General features: G+C 41.0%; 1 protein-coding gene across 1 annotated transcript in view; it reads left to right on the forward strand.

Annotated features, from left to right (window-relative positions):
- Positions 1 to 6810: 6810 nt before the first annotated feature.
- The window catches only part of mgat5 (alpha-1,6-mannosylglycoprotein 6-beta-N-acetylglucosaminyltransferase), a 72025-nt gene continuing 52942 nt past the window's right edge, over positions 6811 to 25893 (forward strand). The window contains exons 1-2 of the mRNA XM_073462576.1: positions 6811 to 7240; positions 13918 to 14082. Coding sequence (XP_073318677.1) covers positions 7000 to 7240; positions 13918 to 14082 — 406 coding nt within the window. The 5' untranslated portion in view covers positions 6811 to 6999. The remainder of the gene's footprint in view (positions 7241 to 13917; positions 14083 to 25893) is intronic.

Here is a 25893-nt window from a genome sequence, read left to right on the forward strand (position 1 = left end):
TTTAAACAGTTTGTGCTTTGATCCTTACTAAGAAGTGGCTGCAACGTAGCAACCATGCAGTGTTATTACAATACAACATGCCTCTTGTCATCATTGTTTGTGATACAAAAGGTCTATTTGCAGTTTAAACTAATAATACTTCAAACAAGTAATTTCTTCAATAGCTCTTTGTGACATCAAAGAAAATAGATGCACAAATAAATCTTTGAGATTAGCTTTCAGAGGTCCCATCTGGGCCCATGCAGCGCTGCTGATGCAGGTTGACAATGGGTTACTGTACATGTCAGTCCGTGTGACTTCATGCCCACAGCTGTAAAAAGCCAGTGTGAGCATGAGCAGGACTGAAGGGGAACAATGTATCATTTTCACCAAATGAACTGAACCACAGCAGATAACCACTGTCTTTATTGGTTAATCTGCTAATTATGTTTTCAATTAATCAATTAATTATTTGGTTCATCAAGCATTCAACAACGATCGAAAATACAAGGAATGAGTGAGTACACATTATCTATCTGGATAACCAACCAAGTTATTATCGTAGCCATATCTGCAATCAGAATGAGTGTGGCATAAACCAGAAGTGGGTGGTGTTTAAACTGGAAGTAGTTAATTTAAACCCAAAACTGATTTGGGTTGATTTGAAGTTGCTGTATTTATTTTTTTTATTGAAAAAGAAGGATTTACAGAACAGCCTCAGAACTGAGCTTCAGATCCATATTGTTGATCTTTAGAGCAAGATGGCTGTTTACAAAACCAGTTTTTATAAACTTGAATTGATGAACTTCAGCTAATAAAAAGGGACTCTCCTTCACGAGTACAGATATAGCAACATTTTCCTGGGATGTAGAGGTGTCAATAATTGTGATTAAAATACTAAAAAATACTAAAAATATATGATAATATCATGTAAATAAAGTTCATCTGGTTGCCTTTTCACTAGTAATTGAGCGTAATTGTCCTTTCTGTACACTTTTTTGAAAGTAATGGTTACAGACTCTCTCTCCCTCCGTACACTTTTATTTTTGAGTTATTTATTTGCTTAAAAAAGAGACAAAACACACAATAAACAAAATTAAAGAGAGATTTGATTGGCAGCAAAAATGGAGATAATTGTCTGTTGCAGAGTGTTTCATACAGACTGACAAGTAAGAGTGATGGTCATCACCAGCAGAGAAGTCTGAACTCACCTGAGTGTGGGAAGCTCAGCTCTATGAAAGCCTATTCATATTCAGGGGAAAAATGGATACTTTTTCCAGGCTAATCCATAATTGATAACTGAGGCTACATCTAGAGCTTATTTCACTGCTTTCTGTGGTTATGCAACAAGCTCTTAGTGTATGTTATTTCAGTTCAGTAGAACGCTCTCTCTTTTGGACCTGGAGTAATGCACTGGAATTAATCTGGACGTCTCAAAGCCTGCTTCACCTTTATAGAACATCTCCTAAACTGCACTTTTAAGGAAGTTATTTTCAGCTCCGATCACAGATGCAAAGCAAATGGACAGAGTCTTTACCTCGCTTCACCATCTGGCCCCGGTCTTAACAATTCAGCATATGACAGAATAAGGGCAAAGGTTGTGTGATTAGGACTCTGCTGGAGAGATATTAAAGCCTGAGATGATTATTTTGACAGTGATGCTATATCATTGTTGAGTCTAAATCCCTGCAACTTCACCGTAAACCAGTTTCATCTGCATACACAGGGAAGATAAACCAAGTGTCCCTGATAGCTGCAACATAGATGGATACCGCTTGTTGGGAACATTCATCCTAGATACTGCTACTGTCTCGAGCAGCAAGAAATTGACTTTACTTTGTCTGGAATTTTCAGCCAAATAATAAACTCTGTTTATTTTTGTTTCTTGGCCATCAATACGTCTTTCTCCCACTTTGCAGAGACTGTGAGTCACTTTTGAGTTATTGTATTATGAGTGCCATGGAAATCTTCATGCATCTGTCCCTTGAATTGTACGTTAAGCAACATTATCATGTATTTATTTCCAATTTTTGCATTCATAACGCAGCTCTTGACAGGAAAACGACCCACCAGCTGTTTGACCTTCCAGATCTGTGTACTTAATGTGTAAATCACTTGTCATACCTTGATAATAAACAGATGTTCTCCCTTTGACTTATTATGGGACCATTAAAAAGCAATCAGCCATAGCGGTAATGATTTATGTGTGTTTTAATATATGTATTTAATTTAGATTAATTTATTATTTCACTTTAGGTTTTTTTTTGCTGGTTGGCATTTCACCTAGGTTTCCACTCACAAACACAAAATTCAGAAAGAGCACAGCGTGAAAACTGCAAAACAGGACCCAGGACATCTTCCATCTTCCATCTCCACATTTCCATCTTTTCCTCATTATGGGTTTGAATTCCTTCTCCAAAACTACATAGTGCCCCTTTTTAAATGTGTTATGTGAACATTTTTTGTTATTTCTAAACAGATCAGAACCTCCTCTTTTCACGTCTGGTTGGTCGTATCCATACCACAGTGTAGTCGATACTAAACTGAACAGCAAGTGCAGTTTTAGAGCGGTAATTTCAGCTCTGTTGTCCCAAACAGGAACCAGACCTTTCTAGCAGAATTGGTAGGACAGTAATTTCTCCCAGGCCTGAATGATTCAATTGTTTCTGTCTTCACTACCTCTTGAACCTGCGGGCTTGTGTGTGCCGATACTTCTCCCAACAATGAAAAAAGCATTCAGCAGGTTGTTACGTTATCATCCCTGGTTGCAAAGGATCATATATTCTGCAACCTCAGCTGGCTGTCAACACACTGGGCTGTTGCTGCTGAGAGCCAGAGGGCTCCCTGCCAGACAAATTAAGATCCTGAATTAGAAACCAGAAGGTAACTGAGAGGATATGTGTGCACTGCTGGAGGGGCTGAAAAGCTGCATCGCCCCTTTCTCTCTGGATCTGGAAAGTTTCCTAACAAAGGAGTGATGTTGCATGATCGGTTACAGCGTTAACAGCGTTAAATAAGACGGATGGACACAGGAAATCAGGCCAGCTCCGACTGAGATTGTGTGTATTCAGAAGCTGAAGCGGCTTGAGTCAGTGTACTGTGTAGGTTTTGGCTCGTGCATCTTCCAGCGATGTACCACAGGGCAGTCTTAGCAGCGTTCCTCTCTGATAAACAGCCCCAGAACCTCCCGTCCTTGCCAGCCTGCTCCCGCTCTACTCCTAGCGAGCGATTCCCAAGCAATGAGAGACATCCGATGTTATCGGCGCTGCAGATTGCGCGGCGCTACTGCCAAGGGCTCGTCTCATGATTTGACAGTGCGGTGCAGAGATTTTTTTTTTTTCTCCTCAGCCTTGTTTTGCACACATCATAAAGCAAAATAGTGTGTTCAATGAAAAGAAAAGAAGCAAGAATCAGTGCTTTGTTAAAATGTATGATCTCTGTCCGATTTAGCTTTTGTCTTAAATGGCTGAACAATTATGGTGTCATAACCTGCTGTGAGATTCCAGCCCTGTTGGAAGCTGCTTGCAGCTGTCTCTGACCTATTTCTGAAGCTGATGGATGTAAGGTGAAAAGAGTCTTTTGTGTCGCTGCCTTTTGTGTTTCTTGGGAGAGCGCAGATGATTTTCTGATATGAACGTCTTTGCTATGCCTCGTTCTCAACACTGACCTCTGAGATCAATAAATACACTGATAGAAATAAGGACAGGTGAAAAAAGTCCATTGTAATCGTGGGTTTTTCACAGTATTGCATCCATGCAGGCGGCTGTGGTCTTGACCTGGTTAGAGCCGCTTTGAAAGAGCAGAAGAGAGCCGCAGTTCAAAAGCAAGGCTGCAGAAATCCCCTCCCCACACTTAGCCTCATTTACAGCGACAGCGGTTGAATGCAGATGAGAGAACATCTTTTCCTTTTGGCTCCATTGCGTGTCAGAAAGTTTTTTCTCTCTCTCTTTTTTTGTTTAATGCCTAAAGCCAGAAGCATTTATTTAACATTGCGTAGATTGCCTTCAGGTTGTCAGTTAAGGCTTGTTTAACTATTTAACAGCTGCGTGAGTGCTGCAGGGCTGTCGCAGTCTATGTTTGGGGCAAAAGTTTAGACGGCTGTCTTGTCATTGCCGTGGTTGTGTTCATTCAACATGTTTGGCTTTGTTCTCACATATCAGAAGCTGGCACACAGTTGAGAAATATGGACGTCTTTCTAGGAATATTTATCTATTTATAGGTATTTATGAACATCCTCTGGTCAAACATACAGATAAAGTTAATAATATGTTTCTGTTGCTCTAAATGTGTGTAAACGTACGCAGTCAAGCAGCCTTAAAAGTTTTAAGATTGTGTTGAGAAAAAAGGAAACCATTCACTGCCACCGCAGAGCAGACAAAAAGTTGCAGTCTCAGGAAATGAAGTAGAGACCTTGTGGTTTTGTCATTTTTTAAATGACTCAATTAGTAACTGCGTGGCTGTTTTGCAACTTTACACTTTTACACGCATTTCAAGCGTCTCGTATCTGCACAAATTCCGGATGATATTTACGACACCTTCATTTACACTGAACCCCAAGTAATGCTCAGGCTTCAAGAGTTTGCATGAGTGGCCACAATGTAAATTTTGTCATTCATGCAGGACCTTTCAAGTCTATATCTCTATGTACTACTGTTATGCTACCTCACCCATACAGATAACTCGATGGTTAAACTGATCAGGGATTAGAAAAATGGCACCACAGCCGGGTGCACCTCCTGTATGTGTTGAATTTGCCAAATGAAATGGGGGACAGACACCAACTTCAATGTTACTGCTGCTGATAGAGGGTATTTCCATAGACTGTTTACTGACAAAGTCAAAGTTTGGCTTCAGGGTAAAGGTGCCACATCCGATAGGTGTAAATGAGTCTGTCTTTCCAAGACACATTTGTAACCTTTACTCCAACCCTGTCAGCTTTATAACCGAGTAATAGTTTAGGTTATTTTTCAAGAAAATGCTAAATATTCTTTGGCTCTAGCTTGTATAATTTGAGTTTTCGACTATCAGTTGAACAAAACAAGCGATTTTTCAACATTACCATGGACTCATGAACAGTTTAATCGATAATTAAAAGAATTGTTGGTTTCAGTCCTAGTTTTACTTTGGCTTGTGCTGCTGCTGTGAAAAACAAATTAAGTAAAACTTAGTTTCACCTTGTTTGTGACCTTTTGCCTCCTACAGATTTATTTCCTTAAGTGGGAGTAAATGAGTCAAACTTTGACCTTTTGCCACATGCTCAACCACACAGTCCAAGAGGGACATCTTCCTTTGTTTATCTTGCAGAAAAGCCTGTTGAACATTTGTGCAAGAAACTAAAATGTAATAACAGAAAAGGCAGGCATTTAAAATTCTGTTTGTGTTCCCGCTTGTCAGTGAGGAAGACAAATGTGGGCTATCCAAATGTTTATATTTTGAGGGAACTCTAAACCCCCTTGCATAAACTCCATACAGCCCCATCAATCATGAAGATCACAGTGCGTGGGTGAGACGAGGCTGTTATGTGTAGCCTCTCTTTCTAGAGTAAGAGAAGCATTAAACTTGAAATTACTGATCTTGTTTTTAGCCAGTGTTCTCGCTTAAAGTCTGTATTGCTTCCACGCCAGATATATTCTACACCACCACACTCCATGCACTTATTTCTCCTTTTTAGAAAGAGAAGATTTAAGTTGGCCCTGTGCTGTATGTGTTATTAAAATCCAGATTCATACATTATAGAAAAAACAAGATGAGTTTTCACTCGTCTTGGCTCACTGCGTGCATACCGTAGGAGCTTCCACACACAGCGACCTCCAGTTCAGGTACACTGTGCCTCTGGAGATTTGAACCACACACCTTCCCCTTTAATATCTCCTCCACCCATCTATGGCTGGTTCCTCATTTTGTAAAAACTGGTTTAAATGAACTTCATGAAGCTTAACTGCAGCTGTAGTGTCATGCTTTATCTCCTCTAGTGCCTGGTCTTTGGCTGTGAAAGTGTTTGTCACCCATTTAAAAATCCACACCATGCATGCAGTACCTTGTATAGCAGGACATGAGGCTTTGTTTCTGTTTGAAAAAAATGTTTTGATTTCATATCAAGATATTCAGACTTTACTGCAGGAACAGTTAATAAATAATTAAGTGATTGACAGAAAATTGACCTTCACCAGTCAAGTGATTGTTGTAGTCAGTTTTGAAAGGGGTGCTATGTAGTTTTGAAGAAGAAATTCTAACTCAGAATTTTAATATTGACTATATAAACCACATTGTGCACCTATATATCATTGTAGATGTAATATTTTTTGTTATCATACAGTTTGTCAGAAAAAATAAACCATATGACGATGTTATTCTGAGGTCGTGGTGCTTGTACGCTACAAAAACTAAAAATCTTACTAACTTTATTTGTCCAGTTTCTAGTCAAAATGTCTTATATTTAATACAAGACACAATCACCTAACAGGTTATGTTTCAGTGAGATACAGGGACGTTTTCAGACACATTATCTACAATATTTAAAGAAATATTAACATGCGTATATTCATTCTTTTATATACTTATTTGTGATGCGGCATTTTTAAAGTGTAATACGCTTTTTTTTTTTTTTTACTTTTGTACTTTCTTCAGTGTACTCGGATTTATGACTAACACTGCTTACTCACTGTCTAATTATCAGTGTCTTTATTGTAATCATGTCCATGTGGGATTGGGTTGGGAGAGGGAACTCCCTCATTATCTCTAATTAGCAGACTAACCCCTCATCTGTCTTTGCTCTCTGTGCTTTCTTCGGCAGGATGCAACAGGTTGGACTCAGTCCACTGAGGACGAGGATGGGTCAAAGAAGGAAATCACGCCGGTGAGGCAGACGAGCCATACACCTTAACCCAAAACCCAAAGCAGCTACACCAACTGACACAGCCATGCCCCACCTGCCCTCCTGATTCTCCTCCCCCGACCCCTACGCCTTCCCTCGGTCAAATCCTAGTCACAGCAGCCCCAACATCCCCCTGTCAAGTCAGCATGGCTACACCCTTCCTGTGGAAGCTGTCATCCCAGAAGCTGGGCTTCTTCCTGGTCAGCTTTGGCTTCATCTGGGGCATGATGCTGCTGCATTTCACCATCCAGCAGCGAGCCAGCCATGAGAACAGCGCTGTACTGAGGCAGCAGATCCTGGACCTCAGCAAGCGCTACATCAAGGCCCTGGCTGAGGAAAACCAAAGTGTCATGGACGGGCCCTATGTGGGTACCATGACAGCTTACGGTGAGTAGTCTCTAGCTGCAGCGGTTTTCAAACTGTAGGGTGGGAGTGGCGTGAGGCAGAGACACTGCATGAGATGGAAAGAGTTGCATGAAGGTATTCTAAAAGATACAGGAAGTTAGTTATTCTACTGATTCAGTTCACTCATCTACATGGCAACAGTTGGAGCTGCAGCAGTGGCAGTGACACACAGCTCATGGAGGCTATTAAGATACACAATTGCTGCAATTTGAATCAACAATCGTTCTCCCTCTCTAAGTCATTCTCAAATCTGAACACAGAAGTGATACACAAATAATTTGTGTCTGTGTGACAAACACTTTCCGAAGATCATTATCTCCGTGAAAACTATTGATTTTTTTATGATTATATATTGATTCTGAATATTTGAAACGGCTTCAATACTCATTTTCTACAATATCGATATACCAATACCAGCTGCACTTTCTCTCGCTCACCTCCTCTCAGTCACTCAAGTTGCTTCTTCTCATCACTCACTATTCACTTTGTTTTGTGATGGTGTTCTCATCAAAGATGGCAAGTGCAGAGCCTCCGTGACTGGTCTTGGTTGACAAAGAAAACAGCGGAGTGCTGTTAGGAAATACTTTGCATTTGAGGCCAAGGAACAAGTAAAGGCAGAGGTTACAAGCCTGCCTACATGCAAACCATGCTACAGATCAGTGCTCACAGAAGGTGCTAATACAACAAATTCAGCAAAGCTAAGCTGCTCCCCTTCAGGGCTATCAGGCCAGAGGAATCTCAGACAGTAGCTTTTCAGTTGATTGGATAAAACTTTGGCTATGATGCGTAACACACAGCACACAACAACAGTACCTTGTTAAATTACATTCTTATAATTTAACATTCTTATGCCTTTTAATGTTGTGTCAACTTTTCCCTGTCCTATTGCAATTGGTATTGATTATTAATATTTTTCAAGCCATTGTATCGTCGTTAGAAATTCCAGTATTACTCTGTACTGCTCTGTTGTCCATTTCAAGTAAGAGTCCATAAATTCACTCAGAAATCAGAAAAAAGCTCCTTATGACTTCAACAGAACTTACCTTAGAATCCTCAAGACTTTTAAGTTTTCTTCTGTATTGAAGTAATCAAGTGATAGTGATGTGCAGTCATAAGTACACTGCAAACTGGAACTGCTAATAGCCAGTTCAGCATACTTTTAATATACTTATTTTAATTTAATATACATACTTTTTAATGGCTTCACATACGTTTTTACAGCCATAGAGGGTTCTGTGATCTGCTATATTTGACGTAGTCCAACTTGGGAAAGCTCATTAATTGCCCTGATGATACAAGCAAATAAGTAATAATTGCCTGACATATCTGGAAGGAGCTAGAGGCTGGTGAATGTGAAGTGTACAGGTTTCTTTCTTTTTTTTCTGCTATTATCATAGCAAAAAGTATTAATTGATGTTGCTAGGCCACAGCGTCTTGGTGTGGTCTTTCCCTCTCTTTTTACATCTTCTTTAAATCAAATCAAAATGGTTCCACTCGTCTACCTCCTGAGCAGGCACAGCATTACCTATATTCAAGAGAACGTGTCTGGGAATGTTAACGCTGATACAGCTGCATCGGAGCGTAATACTGTAATAGCACAGGTCCAGAAGAGCCATCAATAAGTTATTCATGCCATTAATAGACCTGTACGGCTCGATGGGAGGCTTCATTAGAAACCTGAGATTGGAATTGATTGTTCTCTAATGCTCAGAGAAACAACAGGATACAGTAAAGCTCCCGGAGATTAAATCAGCTCCCGCAGAACAGAAGGAAGAAGCTGAAGTACACAAAGTAACAAGGTACATGCAAACATGTGGGAAAGCCACTATGCAAAGTACCACCAGCAGACTGTACTTTTTCTATTTAACTCAATGGTAGTGCTCGAGCATCTTGAAGGACATCCAGCCTCAACATCTGTGCATATAAAATCAATTAAGTACTAATGTGTAATTCACTATGACCTGGTGTTAATAACTCAAGATGAGGAATACATGTACAGACATATAACAAAGAGGAGAAACTCTGCCTAAATACTACATTTACATATGAGTGTTCCTCCTCGTTAATCATGTGATTAATGTGATCCGAGCTCAGTCCATATAATCTCCTCTAACATCATCCACAGTTTCCAGGGACCAGCGTCCTGTCCAGTTAGTTTTGTCCCCTCATATGATGGATTGATTTTTCACAGTGCTGTCGGAGCAGCAGCTGACTGCCGTCCAATATCATATCAAAATCCATTTCATGTCCTTGATTAGATCGGGAGGCAGCAGGATACTTGGGCTTCCTGCGCTCACTCACTTGGCCGATGATTTGCCCTGATACGATTTGTAATGAGTTTAAGGGGAAACGGGGTTTCCTCCACTGCTACCCATAAAATCTTAATGGATCTGAATTTAATATTGTCTCCTGAAGAGACCAGTTGGAGCACAATTGGGACATTGCTTCATTAGTTAGGGCAGATTGTAAGGAAACCCACCTGTTGAAAAGCATGAAATAAATGTTTATACACAGTCCGTATGATGTGCATGAAGTGTGTCTCAAGCTAATTCCTTTCATTATCTTTATGTTAGACATTGTGTTATCACCTTTTTTATCTTTTTAAGTCTCACAGATCGTTATGACCCAAATGCATCTTATTGATAAATATTTTAATGCACTACGACTTCCTGCATCCTCTTCAGTCTTCTCTTTTTCAAGATTATAAATCTTAGGAAATCAAAACTGCCAAAAATGTGCCTATTTATTGTCATATTGTGCACAATTTAAGAAATATTGGGAGAGCAACCCAACAAGTCAACAGAAGTTAGCATGCAAATCAGCTAGCCCTAGCCCATCCTTTCTCATAATACCACTCTGAGTTTAGACCACTAACTGCACAGCTAACTGGGCTAAGTAACTGATATCAGCTACAGTTTGCAGCAGTGAGTGGTTACTCTGGTGATGCCCTCTGTTTGTTTTTGTCGGAGTATGAATTTGAGGTGGTCATTTCTAACATATTGCCCCTTAACCTTGATCCGTGACTCATACTATCCTGTACTGTAGTTGTGGAAATCTTGGTCATTGAGTCTTGAACCCAAGCTGACCTGGATGTATCAAAGTGCTGTCAGTTTCATCTCTTATCACAGTACATCATAATCATCACCTGAGGAGGAAATGTATTAGGGAATTTACACAGGAAAACAAATGCATGCTATCAATGGTTATTACTTTTTGGAATTTGATTCCGAATATTAAATTGGATAGAAAATCACCTTCCATCTTTCGGTCGCACAGTTAGCTACATAAGGTTTTATTGTCAATGCAGCAGGGAAAATAGGACTTTCAATTAGTCTTTGAAGCATGAAAACAAATTAATTTTGGAATTGGTTTGTCATTTTGTTCTCAGGACGTTGTTATTATATTGCTTCTCTTTTTGTCCACGGCTTCTTTTTAAGTGATAGCACATCATGCCGGTGATGATGTTGGTTTTCTCTCTATTAAAGCTTGCTAAGGATGACCACATTTTCGATTGGGCCTGATTATGCTCGGGTCCTTGTCAAATTGGGTCTCTTTTCTTTTTGAGATGATTTTGCATTCAGCATGTGCTCACAGTTTGAGGTGCTGGAGGACCATTGACTAATTCCATTGAATAGATTCCTGTCTGTGCTACATTTGCACCGCAGACATCCCTCTCCCTGAAGCCTCTCAGGGCGCTGTCATCCCATCTCCTTCGTTCTCGGAAAAGTCAGACGTGTCAAAGATATGATCTTTCCTGTCCCACCCCTCCTGAAACTGAGCCATGCAGCCGGGCGTAACCAGCCACCTGACACGGCGCCTTATTACCACACACTTCAGCGGCTATTGTGGATTTCTTTTGTGGAGTGGACACACAGTGCTCTTGTACTCTCTAGTACTAGGGCTTTTCTGTAGGGCCAATATCAGAATTCAGAAGAATCCAGCTGCCCACCGTGGGGTCTGGGTGTGGTGTGAGCTTATATTTCTGCTCTAATCCTCTCCGTCCTCTGTGGGGTGGAAGGTTATTGTGCGCTCCTTCTGCATCTGTCTCCTCTTTGTTATATTACGTTGGTGAGATATGGAGACAACTGCTAGGCCGGGTGGAAGCGTCACAGATGACAATAACCAAAAGGGATCAGTGATGAATGCCTTGGGCTTATTTTCCTCTGTAATCACTTCTTTCTCAAACTCAAGGGTTTAATAATAAATCCCAGGTCGTTGTGCGTCTAGATTATTATCTTTTATGACGTTATTATTATTAAAAGCAAAGTGAAGTTTGTGTGTTTTCCGCTCCAGGATTTGTTTTGTAACTGCATCACCTTGATAAGGTGTATTGAGACAGGCAGAAATGCGTCCCTAGGTGTGCTATTACTCATCTGGTTACCTGGCAGCACTGTTAGTAAAGCAGCCATAGCACTGTGAATAATGCCTCCACTTGTCCTTCTGTACACTAACACACAGACTAATGAAAAATGCTCAAAAACTCTCATTTGATTATAAGAGCTTTGTTGCTTTCAGTGTCACTTTGGGTGATATTTCTCATTCGTTGTCTTGATTTGGTTCTTGATTTTTATAGAAGCCTACTAAGACTTGACAGCCCACACATACTGATGTGTTTCCACCAACAAACACAGATTACAGATAAAATAATCTCAACCCTAAGGCCCTAAGACCATTTTGGAAGGCAAGAAAAGTAATATCCTGATGTCATTGTTTTGCAATGCACAACAATGGACAATTAGCCAGTCATCTCGGGAGCAGGCCTCATGTCTCCGCAGATGTTGGAGAAAATGTTCAAAAAGGCGTTAACCACCTATTCTAAAGCTGTTGTAGAACAAAAACAAGCTCATGAGCCAGATTTAAGTCCACCCAAGTCAACTGAATAAAACTAAAAAAAAGAAATATCTAGTCTGGGCTGGAATGTGGACTTTGAATTAGAACAGTACTTGTGCTTCGACTGAAGAAGTATAACAAAGCCATAAGAACCCAGGCTGATAAAGGCTTACTGTGTTTTATCAGAGAAAAATGTAGTGCCTTACAAGTCTTTAATACAAGATCAGTAGATCTGTTGCCTTCAAAAAGATTGTGTCACATCAAAAGATGGAAGAAAGAAATGAAGCCAATTATACATACAAGAAGAAGTTGACGTTGGCTAAGATATTAAACAAGCCGAATGAACCTCTCAGATGTACAGCCTGGAGTCAGCGGGCACAGGCCTATGTGCCAGAGGTGAACAGAGGGGGGCATTAACTCTGGGCTCACCCTTTTTTTTCCTAATTATGTTCAGCCCGATAGCTTGGCAAGGCCGCCGATCCAAAGCTTTCCGTTTGGTTTCTTCCCGGTCTCGCTCCTCCGCTCCCTGTACATCTGCTCCTCCCAGCACACACAGCTCGTCCAAATCAGACAAATGCTCTGGCGTTTTCTCTCTGCACGAAATCAGGCTGGTGCGCTCTGCCAGGCCTTGTTGTGCCCTTGCCAATCTCGCTGACGTGATGAAAGCTGGCGTGTCAAATGCAGCACGGTGAGGGAAAATGTGGCGCTTGTATGCGATAGACAAGCTGCAATTATCATCATCTGAGGAGAGCAAGCGTGATGCACGCGAAATCGATTCTGCACACATGAAAGCCAATGCATTGATACATCATACACTCTTGAGTTTCTAATATTAAGATATTAGATATTGTACTAACAGTTACAGCAGCTTAAACTTCACATTTCTCTGTAAATGTCATTACAATCGCTGCAGGCTACAGTATCGGACAAATACCACAATGCCATGCCTTAACATTTTGATGTATGCCCTATCCGTCTCTCCCTGTCCGTTCCACCATTAGCCGTGTCCTATGCAGCTAGATGCCCACGGAAATGCAAAGACCCAAATTGAACAGTGAGGTCACTCGCAAAGACGCCGAAGGCTCCAGTTTTGCATTTAAATGAGCCTCAAGCTGACTGCCTGGAATCCAGTGATTTGTTGTAGTGGAAGATGAAGAGTCCCCCTATTGTACATGTTCAGATGCTCGGTGATAATAAAAGAAGTGGACGCTTTGTCTTTGTCGGAATTAATTGCCCAGTTAATCAGACGCAGATAAGATTCTATTTAATAAGTCTCACATGCTCTCTTCAGAAGTATTACATGAACATCACGCTGATGCTTACATGGTGGAAGACTAAAACTTACTTTTGTGTATCTTATATTCCTTTTACCGCACATTTTATGTATAAAATATCAGACACTGTTGCCATGAATGCTGGGACTTACTAATATCATGGTAGTGAATGGGAAAGATCTAGAAAACAGTGATTTCTGTCAGGTAGGCTTTTAGCTTTTGGCTAATCAGAGGCTACCTGATGTCATGCTTATATTGTTTTATTTTATTGTACATATTGTTCAACTGTTTTAAAGATGTCTTATACAATGTAAATGTAAGGCAGCAGTGCACATAGTACGCCAGACATTTCTTTATGTGTATATTTGTTATGGATGGCTTGAGCTCACTAGTCGATAAATTCCCAAATCACATACCTGATATGTATGTGATTCTGGAATTTATCGACTAGTGAGCTAGCAAAACAGAACCAGGTGCAGAAATAGTGCTGCTGTCAGATGTTCCACTATTTTGGTGGAGAACTAAAAAAACATGATTCACATTCCTTTCTTGCAGACTTGAAGAAGACCCTTGCGGTGCTGCTGGATAACATCATGCTGAGGCTGGGCAAGCTAGAGTCCAAGGTGGAAAACATCTACAACGGGACGGGGGGCAACCTGACCAACGGCACCAGCACTGCCACACCCAGCGCCACCAACTCTGAAAAAGTTAACGTGGCAGGTATGTTTTGCATCCTTTTTGTTTTTGCTTTATGAAGTATTCATGTGCGTGTTGTGGTGAGAGGGTAGGTTAGGATTTGTACACATCTTTGGTGAAGGCAGAAATCTAGTCCTAAAGGATTGAAGCTCTAAGAGAAAAGGAACAAAAGAGCGGTCTCTCTCCAGTTCCTTAGAAGAAGTCAGGAAGCCTTTATTCCCATGAAATGTGACTCATGTTTGGGCAAGTTTCTACATTTTCTTCCTCCTGAAAAACCCTGTTATTTAGATATGAAAGTACACATTAAGCATATAGTAGCTGAGGCCAATTAAAGAAATTAAGATAAGCAGATTGTGGCTGCTTTCTACAAGCCTCGTTTCATTTCAAAAACTCCCTTAGTGAAAAACATTCCCAAGGCATACAACCAGCTAAAGTCTGCCAGTATTGCACACTGCACGCCAGGCACTTTATAGGACCAGACCGCATCCTTGGACATAATTCAAATAAGGCCTCCGTTCACGCTGCATGACCCTTTTATTAGTTTTCATTGATTTTCCTGCCAGCTTTCAGATGATGAATTCAGCCCAGTTGAGAGAGCGAGGTGTTGGTTTTTCTGGGATTCTGGGAGTTGCTCTCAGCTGTTTGAGCAGCATTAGACAGTAGGAATGTAGAGTCTGTGCTCTGAAGCAATATATGTAGACTTGGATTAGGCTGATTAAATTGTACAAAGTCGCATTTGAATGGATCTAATCCTAATGACAGCTGCTGTACTGCCATTTATTATCAGATATTTATGCTGCCTTTGTAACTTCTTCTCTTCAAAGACCTTGAGTTGAATAGCAATAAGTGTAATGAATGGATATGAAAAGTGATCGTTATTAAGAACATTTACGTTATACACTCATCCTTCTGACTCATATCAAGACTCGGTATGACAACCTGACTTCCTGTTTTCCTAGAAACGCTTTTCTATTACTGGCAAACCAATAGTACCACATCCTTTCACATTCTTTGTAGCACCGAGCGTAGTGCATATCTAGCTCTATCTCGTAGACGCTACAACACTTTTCTAGTCTACTGATCACTCAAGGTGCTTTACAACACGTCACATTCATGCATTCTTACACTGATGACGGAGGCTTCTCAGGAGCAATTTGGTGTTCAGTGTCTTGCCCAAGGATACTTCGCCATGCAGCCAGGTGTTCCAAGGACTGAATCACCAACTTTCCGATCAGTGGACAACCTGCTCTACCTCCTGAGCCACAGCCATCCCACTGCTTTTTTAGTTTGGGTTATTTTTTTGTTTTCTTCTATGCCACATTTTCGATGGTTAAGTCTTAATAAAGTGTCCCCGGTGCCTTTAAAACCAGATCATTTTCTGTAAAAACAAGTTATGACTGATAATCATTCTTCCAAACAGAAACACCAAAAATTCATTGATTCAAGTTTCTCAAACTTAAGTATTTGCTGGGTTTCTTGGTCTTCTATCGCAGTGAAAGGAATATATTCTAACTATTTTCTTGAGTGTAGTCTCCTCAGTGTGTTCTCTGCTCCTCATCTGGCAATTGTGGACACTAATCTAATATACCATTGTTGAGGCACTCTTGGCTTGAGCTCCTGTGTTGTGGACTGATAGCACCTGGACCTGTGACACATGTCAATAGACCTGCAGTGTCCTGCTCACTTAAATCTTCCAGCACTTCTCCTGAGAGACAACATTTGGATACTGAATGCAGGTCAAGCTGACAAAGCGGCAACCACATCTCTCTTGGCAATGAACTAAAGGCCCCATCACTCCGGAGTCTCTACTGGAGCATGTCTCCTGTCTTGGAGTGGGTGGCAGGCAGCGCCGTTGCCAGCTCCGCTATCCTCCTCCCTGACTGGAAGGCAATTACAGAGATAAGAATCGGGACAGTGAGGGGAACACGCCTGGCTTTCAGAGAGAGAGCTATCAAGATGGAGCTGAGCAGCAGCCCAGGAAATGCACTGTTTTCACCTCGATTGTATATATTTTCTGAGCCAAGGACTCTTGCACGGTAAACCACTGCAGAGGAGAGGGCGCAGTGAGATTTAAGAGCAGCGCTGAACAAAAAACACAAAGAAAACGTGATGAAAATATGGCATTTGATGTATTGATTTGAAGAAGGTTACATTCTTATCACTCCTCTCTGATCTGATGTTTTGTTTTGCTGCCATTTTTCATCTCTTCAAACTTGAGTGGATGTTCAGTTCTCACGTTGATAAAGACATGATATACCAGCTTTCCAGTATGGCCACGCATAATGACATTTTTGGGTGATGGCTTTTTGTGATTATTTGAATTAATGAGGTTTTTTTTAAATGCACATATCGAAGTGAACAAAAATCCATCTATCAGTGGTGATAGAAATGCTTTCACTATAGAGTACAATAACTTTTTTCGTTGGATTGACTTATTGTAAAACAAATGTCAGTAAGTTCACTTGAATACTTCTAGGATTAAACAATCTCTGTGGCAGAAATGCCATATACTGTACATGCACAGTTGGGTGACAATCCAGTGTATTTCTTTCTTAAGAAATGCAAAGTAAATTGTTGATACACCTCTTTATTTCCTCCCCCGTGCTAGCTCTCTGAAATCCCACATTGCACAAATATGGTTGAGGCTATTTTGAAAGAAAAACATTAATGAACGCTACAAATGTTCTGGGACTCTTCCCAGAACCTCTGATGATTTGCTTACAGTGCTGGAACGACAAAAATCAGAATGCATTTCAAACAAAAGTTTTAGATAATGCATTGAATATCCTTTCACTTCATTGTCTGAATATTACAGCTTGGTTCCCCATTTCATCAGAAGCTCAAGCTCCACACTTTCCCTCTGCTGATGTGAACTAACAGCTGTCCACACATTGTAGAACACTGCTTTTTTCTTACGACTGGTCATCTCACAAAAATGTGGCCCGCTCATATTGCTTTACAGTCAAGTTCAATTGTGTGTGCTGTAAAGTCTGCATACATGGTATCGACATGTGTTTATTGCTGCAACGTGAGCTCCGTCTCTGCACTGAATTATCTTCGGCCTTGTGTGTTGTTACATTTAGCCAGAGGACAACAGGCACTGAAACCCCTTTATAGGATGAAAACAAGTCGATCTGGTCTTGGTTGCTGCTCAGCAGGAGGCAGATGGGACTCGCTCCAACAGCAGTATGTGATGCCTTGTCTTGCCATGTCTCGCTGATGTGGCTAATCAACCTCCCCGGCAGTGTTTCATCTGTGGGCCGGCCCGTGCCATGGACATGTAATCTCCTCCTACACACACACACGCACAGGCGTAGAGACAGATGTAATGAATGGTCAGGTGGTGATTTGCAGCCACCCTCGCTTTCCTCTTTCTCCATTTTTGTACCATCTATGATGTATTTCTCCAGCCCTCGCGACTGTTTAAAGTTATCAACGTCTCTTACATCTCAGCCACGCCACCAGTGACATTTGGCTGATTTGCTGTGTCCAGTCTTTCTGACACGGTTTGCTTTTTTGGTAAACAGAGACCTGTGCTTTCACAGCTCAGGGCGTCTTCACTGCTTTGTCTCTTTCAGCTATTGATCCGCTCGCATCTCTGTTTGCCGTTCACAGTGAAAGATGAGATCCAAGGTCTCAGTGTCAACAAAGGAAAGGGACAAGGACGGGGTCTCCGCTGGGGATTGCAGTTGTCCTTTTTACCTTGTGATTTCAGTGGTGCTTGCCCTTCATTTTCATTTTAAACGTTCAGCTGATGTCCTTACAGTATCAAACATAAATTCTGTGTTATACTCAAGGATTCTTTTCCTTCAAAACCTGAACAATTTAATCACCATACAATTACCATTTTAATACTGAAAACATGTTGAGAGACTGTGGTCTCCATTATGTTCTGGAAGGCTTGTTTACTTCTTCAGTGTACAGATCAATACTAATAAAGTACACACAAACACACAAGCCCACTCAGTGCTAATAAGTTGCTGAGAGCTGCTGTCTGCTCCCACACATTTTCAAACACTCATCACTCTACAGGCCTAATGTACATTTTTTCAGCAACACAATTGGAAGCAGAATTAGAATTAGCTTTGTAGCAGTAGTGATTTATACTTTTATACCAGTGTTTTATTTTCACCTTTTGTTCACGTTGTTGTTTTGGCACTGCAGCGGCAAAGTTACTGAAGTATGAAGTTGATTAGAGGAATTATTTATATCTGTTTTTATTTTTCGTGCTGATTAAAGTTGAAATCTTGAAGCGTTTTAGTCCTGGTTGATCTGGCAGGGTCAGCTGTGACAAATGCAAAGCGTTTCCTGTGGCTGCTTCATAATTAATGCCACCTTGCATTTTGCTCGTCGAATGCTTAAATTTAAAGTGGTTCTTTTAATCAAAACGGTGAAAACAAAAGATGTAGTTTGATGATATCTTGGAGTAGGATGGAATTATGGGAATTGTTGTCTTCATTGTTTAAACAATCACCATTGCTGATGAAAATCTATCTGACATGATTCAGCCAGTGTTATGCATTAAATCTCTTTATTACTCACTCTGACGTAACACAAAATCAAACTCTTGGTAACCCTGAATAAAACAATGGATTACTGTGGGTTACTGTTGGAAACATTTGGGTTAATGTAATACACAACATGATATATAACATGTTTTTTTTTTGTCATTTTTAGGCATGTTAATTCAGAAATGTCACATATTATGTCTTGAAATCTAAATGGAAATGTTATGTTTCCTAAATCCCTTGTGTGTGAAAGCAGTTTGAATCCAGTATGCGAATGGCGGACCCTGCCACTACCTATAAAAATTACAATACAGAGAAGTAATATATTGAATTGCTGTTGCTGAAAAATGACCATAAATAATGTTCAAAAAAGGGGTTGAATATCATGAAAATCTTGAGCACAGTAAAGTGAGAACCTGTAATTAGATCAACCAGACCTGAATCTTGATGCCTTTGATTTCAAACTTTGGAGAGGAAGTGTTTCTCTTCTCCAGATCTTCCACATCTTGTGCTCACCTGCCTGTTTGATAGCTTGACGTGACGCAACAGGGAGGACAAGCACATACAAGCTATTCCACCGCGTCTGTCAGAGTGTGTGCATATTTTCTATTTGCGCATTGAATCCGCCGCAGAAAACCCAACCGTATATACAAGAGCGAATTGGTGCCTGAATCTTGTGTTGTGCTATCACAGGTCCCCAGAGACCCCTCCCATATGGAGAGTCTCTTATAGTTGAGTTGTAAACAAACGGCAAGAAAGTGCAGACAGCTTTGCTTTCATTAAGTTTCCTGCCTGGCGCTGCGTAGAGCCTGAGAATGCTTCCTGAGGCGCTGTTGACAGGGCTTGTGTTATTTTTCACACTTTAAAGCTTAAATCACACCCCTCCTGGAAGTAAAATTTAAAAACATTCCTTCATACCTCAAAAATGTTGGCACAAGAATCTCAGTATATACAACATATTTAAAATGTAGCTCTGCAGCCGTGTTAGGTGGTGTTGCTTATCTTGGAGACAGAAAGGTAAACTGAGAATACATACTATTACTGGCAGCCTCTCATTCATACAGTTCATACCAGATATACCGGTATGATTGCAGTTGAGCAGATTCACTCAGATTAAAGGTGTTGAAGTGATTACAGATTCTTGTTGCAATACTCAGTCACTCTCCAGAAATATACTTCCTGTCAGCCATTTGAATATAGACGTGGGTTTCACTTTGTGTAGGCCCTTATCTCGTTGCTTCACGGCTTCAAATCAGCAACTGGAAGTCTGGAAAAATAATAGTCCACGGAGCCATTTTCATGTTAAATCATATTTTATGCGTTTGAACAGCGGAAGAAAAATTCCACTGACCCATTGTTGCAGAGGACGCTGCTCCTTACCATAGACCAAATTTAACAGTTGAACCCAAAGAATTAAACAACACTAAAACATATTTCCTACTCAATAACACACACACTACAATAGATATTGCCTTTAGCCAGAGGTTATTAGAAATAGTATTTTTATTAGAACATTTTATTAAAGGAGCATTATGTAGTTTTGGGGAAGACATATTAATCACAAGAGAATGATCTTCATAGCGTAAAGACAGTAGTTTATTTAGTTTTAAACACACTAGATAAACAACTGTCTTTGTTTTCATGACTGAATAAACTGAAAAAAACAAACTTCAGACAGTGTGATTTTCCTCTGAGAACAGCTTGTTTATTCAGTTATGAAAAAAATAAATATTTCTCAGTTTGTATTATTACCTTACTCATATTGTAAATATTAAAAATCTGAGTTTGTATTTCTTCTCCAAAACTACATATTGCTCCTTCAACTTTTGCATTACATTTTGTACATAATACGCCCAGTGTGCTTGTGATTGTTGTTTGTGAACAGAAACACTGGCCCTAGACTCACCTTACCTGCTGTATTTTAGAAAATTTGAGGGTGTCTGAACTTGTTCCTTTGCGTGTGACATAATGATGTTAAGCCCTGACGCTGCGGTGTTTTGCACTGCAACAAAGGGCCGGAGCTAGCCGCAGGAAAAACAATGCTAATCATCTGAAAAAATCAATTTGAATCAGTCAAATCACAGGTGAGTTGAGGCCACTCCAGGAAAACACACACACATGCAATATGTCCATCTAGCAGGGCTCCTTGCCACCACATCCAAACACACACACATCCTCTCTCTTTCCCCACAGGCAGGCTCGTCCCTCTCGAGGTTGCGGCTGATTGAGGAGGCAGGGTTGGGATGGGAGGAACATCTGGGGTTAAGACACCATTGGCTGGGACACGTGCACCCCACTTTTTCACCGTGTCACTCTCGGCTTATGTTTTCCCTCCTTCCTAAGCTCAAGTCGGTGACTCTTTTGCAGGGAATTTCAGAAATATTGTGCAATTTCAGGGTGTGTTTTGGACACGGAACGTAAGGGAATCCACACTAATGTGTACCACTCTTCCCCTCATGCACTCTTTCTCATTGTATTCCCTGCCACCCTTCTCTGTCCTTGTTCTCTGCATACTGTATGGCTCTGCTTCTCTTTGTATGCTGCACTCAAACTCCCTCTGCATCCACTTTCCTCCATTGTCTCCTCTTTTCTCTGTGCCAGTATTGTTGTCGTGCTGGTTAAAGCCACAGCCTCGCTCCTGTCAGAATGTAATCTGCATTGCCTCCTTTTCCCAAATATCAGCCATTTCCCCAGGAGTTTTTTTTTCACTCGCACATGTGAACATAACATACACAAACATCCACAGCACCTCCAGCTTCATTTTTACATTCACTGCCGATGATTTTTCTCCAGGATCCTAAATTGAAGGATGGAGAGCAGCGGGTGAAGGTGCACTTGAACCGAGAGTGGAATGCAAAGACGCATTGATGCACAGACTGACAGCTGTGTACCAGCACATAGACGCATGGTTTTGTTATAAGCTCACACATGTGTTCACACTTCACAAGGAGCTTAAGGCTGAGAGTGAGATAATATTTTTGGTTCTGCATTATGCAGCTCTGTGTCTCCTGGGCTGCTTCGCTAATGACAACACGTGGAATATTTTGAGCTCCACTGCAGTGCCCGAGAGTTAAACTGAAGCAGGTTGAGCGTTTGCTTGTTTCGTTGTTTACAGGAAACACAAATGTCTCACAGGTGACCGAAAAGGTCTCTCTAATTTAAGCCCTTTAGGCTGGAAAATTTCTATAACACCTGCATGTAGCTGTTTTTAGTTTAGAAACGCTGTTCACTATTCTCAGTTTCACCCACTGCCCCTCTCATCACAACAACAAGTTCTGTGGCGACACAACACTCAAAAGTCCGGCATGTCTCACAGCTTAAAACCACAGCTCTCCACCATTTGTCACAAAGCAACAGTGGAACATTAGTCATAGCTCTGCAATGATGAGAGCTAATCAAGGTTCTCTGGCTGCCTCGTGTGTCCTTGCACCACTCTTGGTGCAAAAATTTGAATCTTCCCCTTCGGAGAGAACAGAGGGCCGATCAGATTGCATTGAGCACAAAAGAGGGATTGATTGCAGCCAGACAACAGACGTTGTGCTCTTTGCAGCAGAGGAAAGGAGAGAAAGAGGAAGCTCGATGTGGGCTGGAGAGCGAGACTACATGGGGAAATTTTGATTTTTCTTGCCTCCAGGATTTCACTGTTGAACACTTGTGTGGACCAGAGGCAGTGTGGAACATGTGTTTTGACTAGCTCCAAACACGTGCCCCTCATGCTGAGAAGCCCCTCTGGTGTGTGTAACACTGCTGTGTGCCTTCAGGTGGCAGAGCCTGGACCAGTGGTTTCCAGTGGGTTTTGGGTAAAATTAAGTCTGGCGGTTCCACCGAAATGTGAACAATAAAATCTCGGCACAGACACCCATGAGAGAAACAGTAAGGCTGCCGTGTGTTTTTGCACGAGCTATCTTCATGTTCCTCTCCCCTCTGACGAGGTGATAAAAGTGACAGGGAAGTTGAGAAGTCATCTAGTGTCTGTATGACAAAGGGAGATTAGTCTGTCAACTATCTTTGGAATTGGCTCAGGTTTTCGGCTAACCTGCTCCGAGGCAGCTTCAGTTCAGATAACAGGTTTTCAAGCTGTAAAAGCTTCCCTTATTTTCTGCCTGCCTCTTTCCTGTCATTCTGTCCAAAAAGGTGAAAATACAAATATAATAATCATAGAAAAAAGATGCTCCTTGCAAATCCAGAACTTGCCTGAGAATCGTCAAGTTTTCGTTGGTATCAAATTAAATCAGTAATGGTTGTCTGTAAATCGATGGGTACACAGGTGCAAAATTGCCAAATTGTAAACAAATATAGGCTAAAAAGAAGTTGTAGCTCAAAACTTGAATAACTGACTCAATGGCAACATTATACTTCTTGCTGGAAAAATGTAGTCATCATTCCTAAAGGACACCGACATGGACAAAAGCACTGAGCTTGCAATGAAAGGACAATTGAAGAGAAATAAAGACATTATTACACATCAGTAAAATCACTTATTGTGGTTATTACATCAGTGGTGGAAGAAGCAGTTTCTTGCACAGCCGTGTTTCCACTCGGGCTGCAACTAACAATTGTATTCATTAATTCTGTCGATAAAATATCAGAGAATAGTGAAAAATACCTACTATACTTATCCACAGTTGTGTTAAAATGTCTTGTTTTGTAACTACCAAGAGTCCAAACCTCAGTTTAGTATCGTGTATCACAAAGAAAAGCTGCAAATCCTCACTTTGGAGAAGCTGTTGTTGTTTGACTAATCCGTTAATTAACTAATCAGGGCGGCTCTGGGTTTAAAACAGGGCTTCTTACTCAAATTTGCCACACTAACAGTCTAATGATAATGAGTTTATTAGGGAAAAAATCCACTCATTATTAATAAGCACTGTACATTATAAAATATTAATGCAACATGTTGGTCACATGCACCTCGTCAAGCCTTGTTTGGACAGACTGTTGTTTCTTTTTGCTTCTGCAGCAGCAACTAATTTACTCATTGTGTCACAAGAAAGCACCAAAATGTCACCAGGGAAACCATTACTGCATGTGTTGAAAAAGACAGCTGTATGTAAGTGAAAAAAGGCCTATGTAATAGTTATTCCTATAGATTTTCTCATTCTGCGTCAGAAGCGTGACTATCTCCCCACCTCCTTCCACCTGCACAGCTGTTGATACCCTGTAGCTGAGAGGAGATCGTCCATCAGCCGGCCTGCTTTCAGTCTAATTGATGAGCTGCTGCAGAGATTCACACACACACACAAACTCACACTCTAATACACTGGCTTTGAAACGCTAATTTTGGATGCACTTTGCAAGAAGAGGCAGAGGTATCGGAGTACACAGAGCTGAGGAAAGCTGAACTTTTCACCTTCGATTTTTCCGTTTTCTCATTTGTTTGTTATTGCTGAGATTTCTCTGTTAAGAAAATTGTCACACTCATTTTGTTTCTGTGTCATCGAACCCGGCTTTGGCAGATTTCATGTTATTTGTGGGAATGTTTTTTTACTTCAGTGTACTTGAGAATAAAACCAATGAGAGCCAGAGAGAGACGAGGAAAAAAGGACGCCAGAGAACTACACAAGAGAGAATAACATAAACCAGATGTCCTCAATCTAATTCGGGAGTTGTCAAATGTCAGATTACCTCATGGACTTGGACAAACACACTCACATGGAGGGAGAGGGAAAAATTACCCTGTGTGTGTGTAGTATCACTTATTGTTCAGAGATCGTGCTATTTAAGGGCTATCAGATGGCCAACAGTGTGTGCTAGGAACTGGCTAATGGTGACCTCAGTACTGTGAGAGGCTCTTGGACGTCTTACGCAACTTTGAATGATCTCATCTGTTTTCTGCCTCTGGTTTTCTCTGTACATTTCAAGTCACTTTTTAATGCGCATTGTACCTCATTATTTTTCCTTTTATATGCTATTCACCCTCTGTTATAACATAACATATCATTCACCTTATGGTGGTGTCTTTTCTTTACAAACTGAGCACAAACTGTTATTAGAACTATTTGAAGACTTTAGCTGTAACTTCTGTTTGCACCTCCTTACCGTGATTTCTTTGCTCCCTTGTTTGCTAGAGCGAGGTGTGGTTTGGTCTCAGCTAATCACCTCCTATCATCCAGGAATGTGTTGGTCACACCTCACATCACCCTATTCAGTCACACTGTATGTCGATGTCTCGATGTGCTAATGCTGCTTGACGCTCTGCCAGGGTGTTTTACTTTAAACATAAAGCAAAGCAGCCAGTGATTGGACAAGCCACTGAATGTAAATGGATATGAAGGGAAAGAGGCAGGTGAAGGTATGGCCGGATTGATGTCCATCTGTGTCGTAGGTGAATGATGAGGAATCGTCTCCCTTTGAAACAGCACCACCTCTGCTGCGTTTGATTATGAAGGGAGCTATATTTAGCCGCTCCTTGGCAGCAGCTTCTTCTGCTTGATTAAAGCTAGGAGAAGATTTGCCTGGTGGCTTTGGCGCTTGCTGGACAACTGGCTGAACGACAGTGTGAATGACAGGCTGCCTGGTTTGGTTGGTTGGTCGGTTGGTGGACTGACTGGATGAATGTGTGTGTGTGAAGGATGACATAACAGCAACTCAGTCTTGCGTGCTACAAAGAACAGCCACTTTACCAAATAACGAATCGCAAGTCAGGTCTCTTTCAATAAATCACCACAATTTGATTTAAAGAAAAACAGACGACACGAAGGCAATAAAAACAAAGAACGACAAAAAGAACAGGTTGGGACAAAAAGAGCTAGAGTCCAATCCAATACTTCTATGTACCTAAATGTTGATTGAATATGACTTGATTAAACATGAGCGGTGGCTTTAAAGAGAACCTGCTTCCTGTTTTGTTCTTTGCTTACGAGAAAGACAGAGGACAGTTAACACAGTCGTCACCATCAAAGCTCAGAGAATTTTTGACACACCGGGTGTGAGAACAGAGACGGTAACAGATGCAACCAAATCATTTTCCACATTCATTCTCTCACACTGTCAATTTTCACTTTCATGGGCAGCAAAATGCTTGTTCGTCTTGTGACTGGCTGACTCCATTAGGAATGGCTTTACTGGCCTCCCACCTCTTCTCTTTTCAACCCCACCTCATTCAAATCATATTACTCACCAGGAGTGTTAACAGTAATGGAAAATATAAAACACTTTTCTTTTTACTCAGTTCAAAATTGGTGTTATTAGTTGGCTTGTTATAGCCCTCTGCTTGGACTGAATTTGAGATTAGTTTTCTATTGTCCCTCCAAACTTGGCTATCGTGCCCATCAGTAATGGAAACAAACAGTGTTGACGTCTGATGTACGTGTCAGCTTTTTGATAA

This window comes from Pagrus major, chromosome 24 (assembly GCF_040436345.1).
Source record: "Pagrus major chromosome 24, Pma_NU_1.0".
In the NCBI taxonomy this organism is placed as follows: Eukaryota; Metazoa; Chordata; class Actinopteri; order Spariformes; family Sparidae; genus Pagrus; species Pagrus major.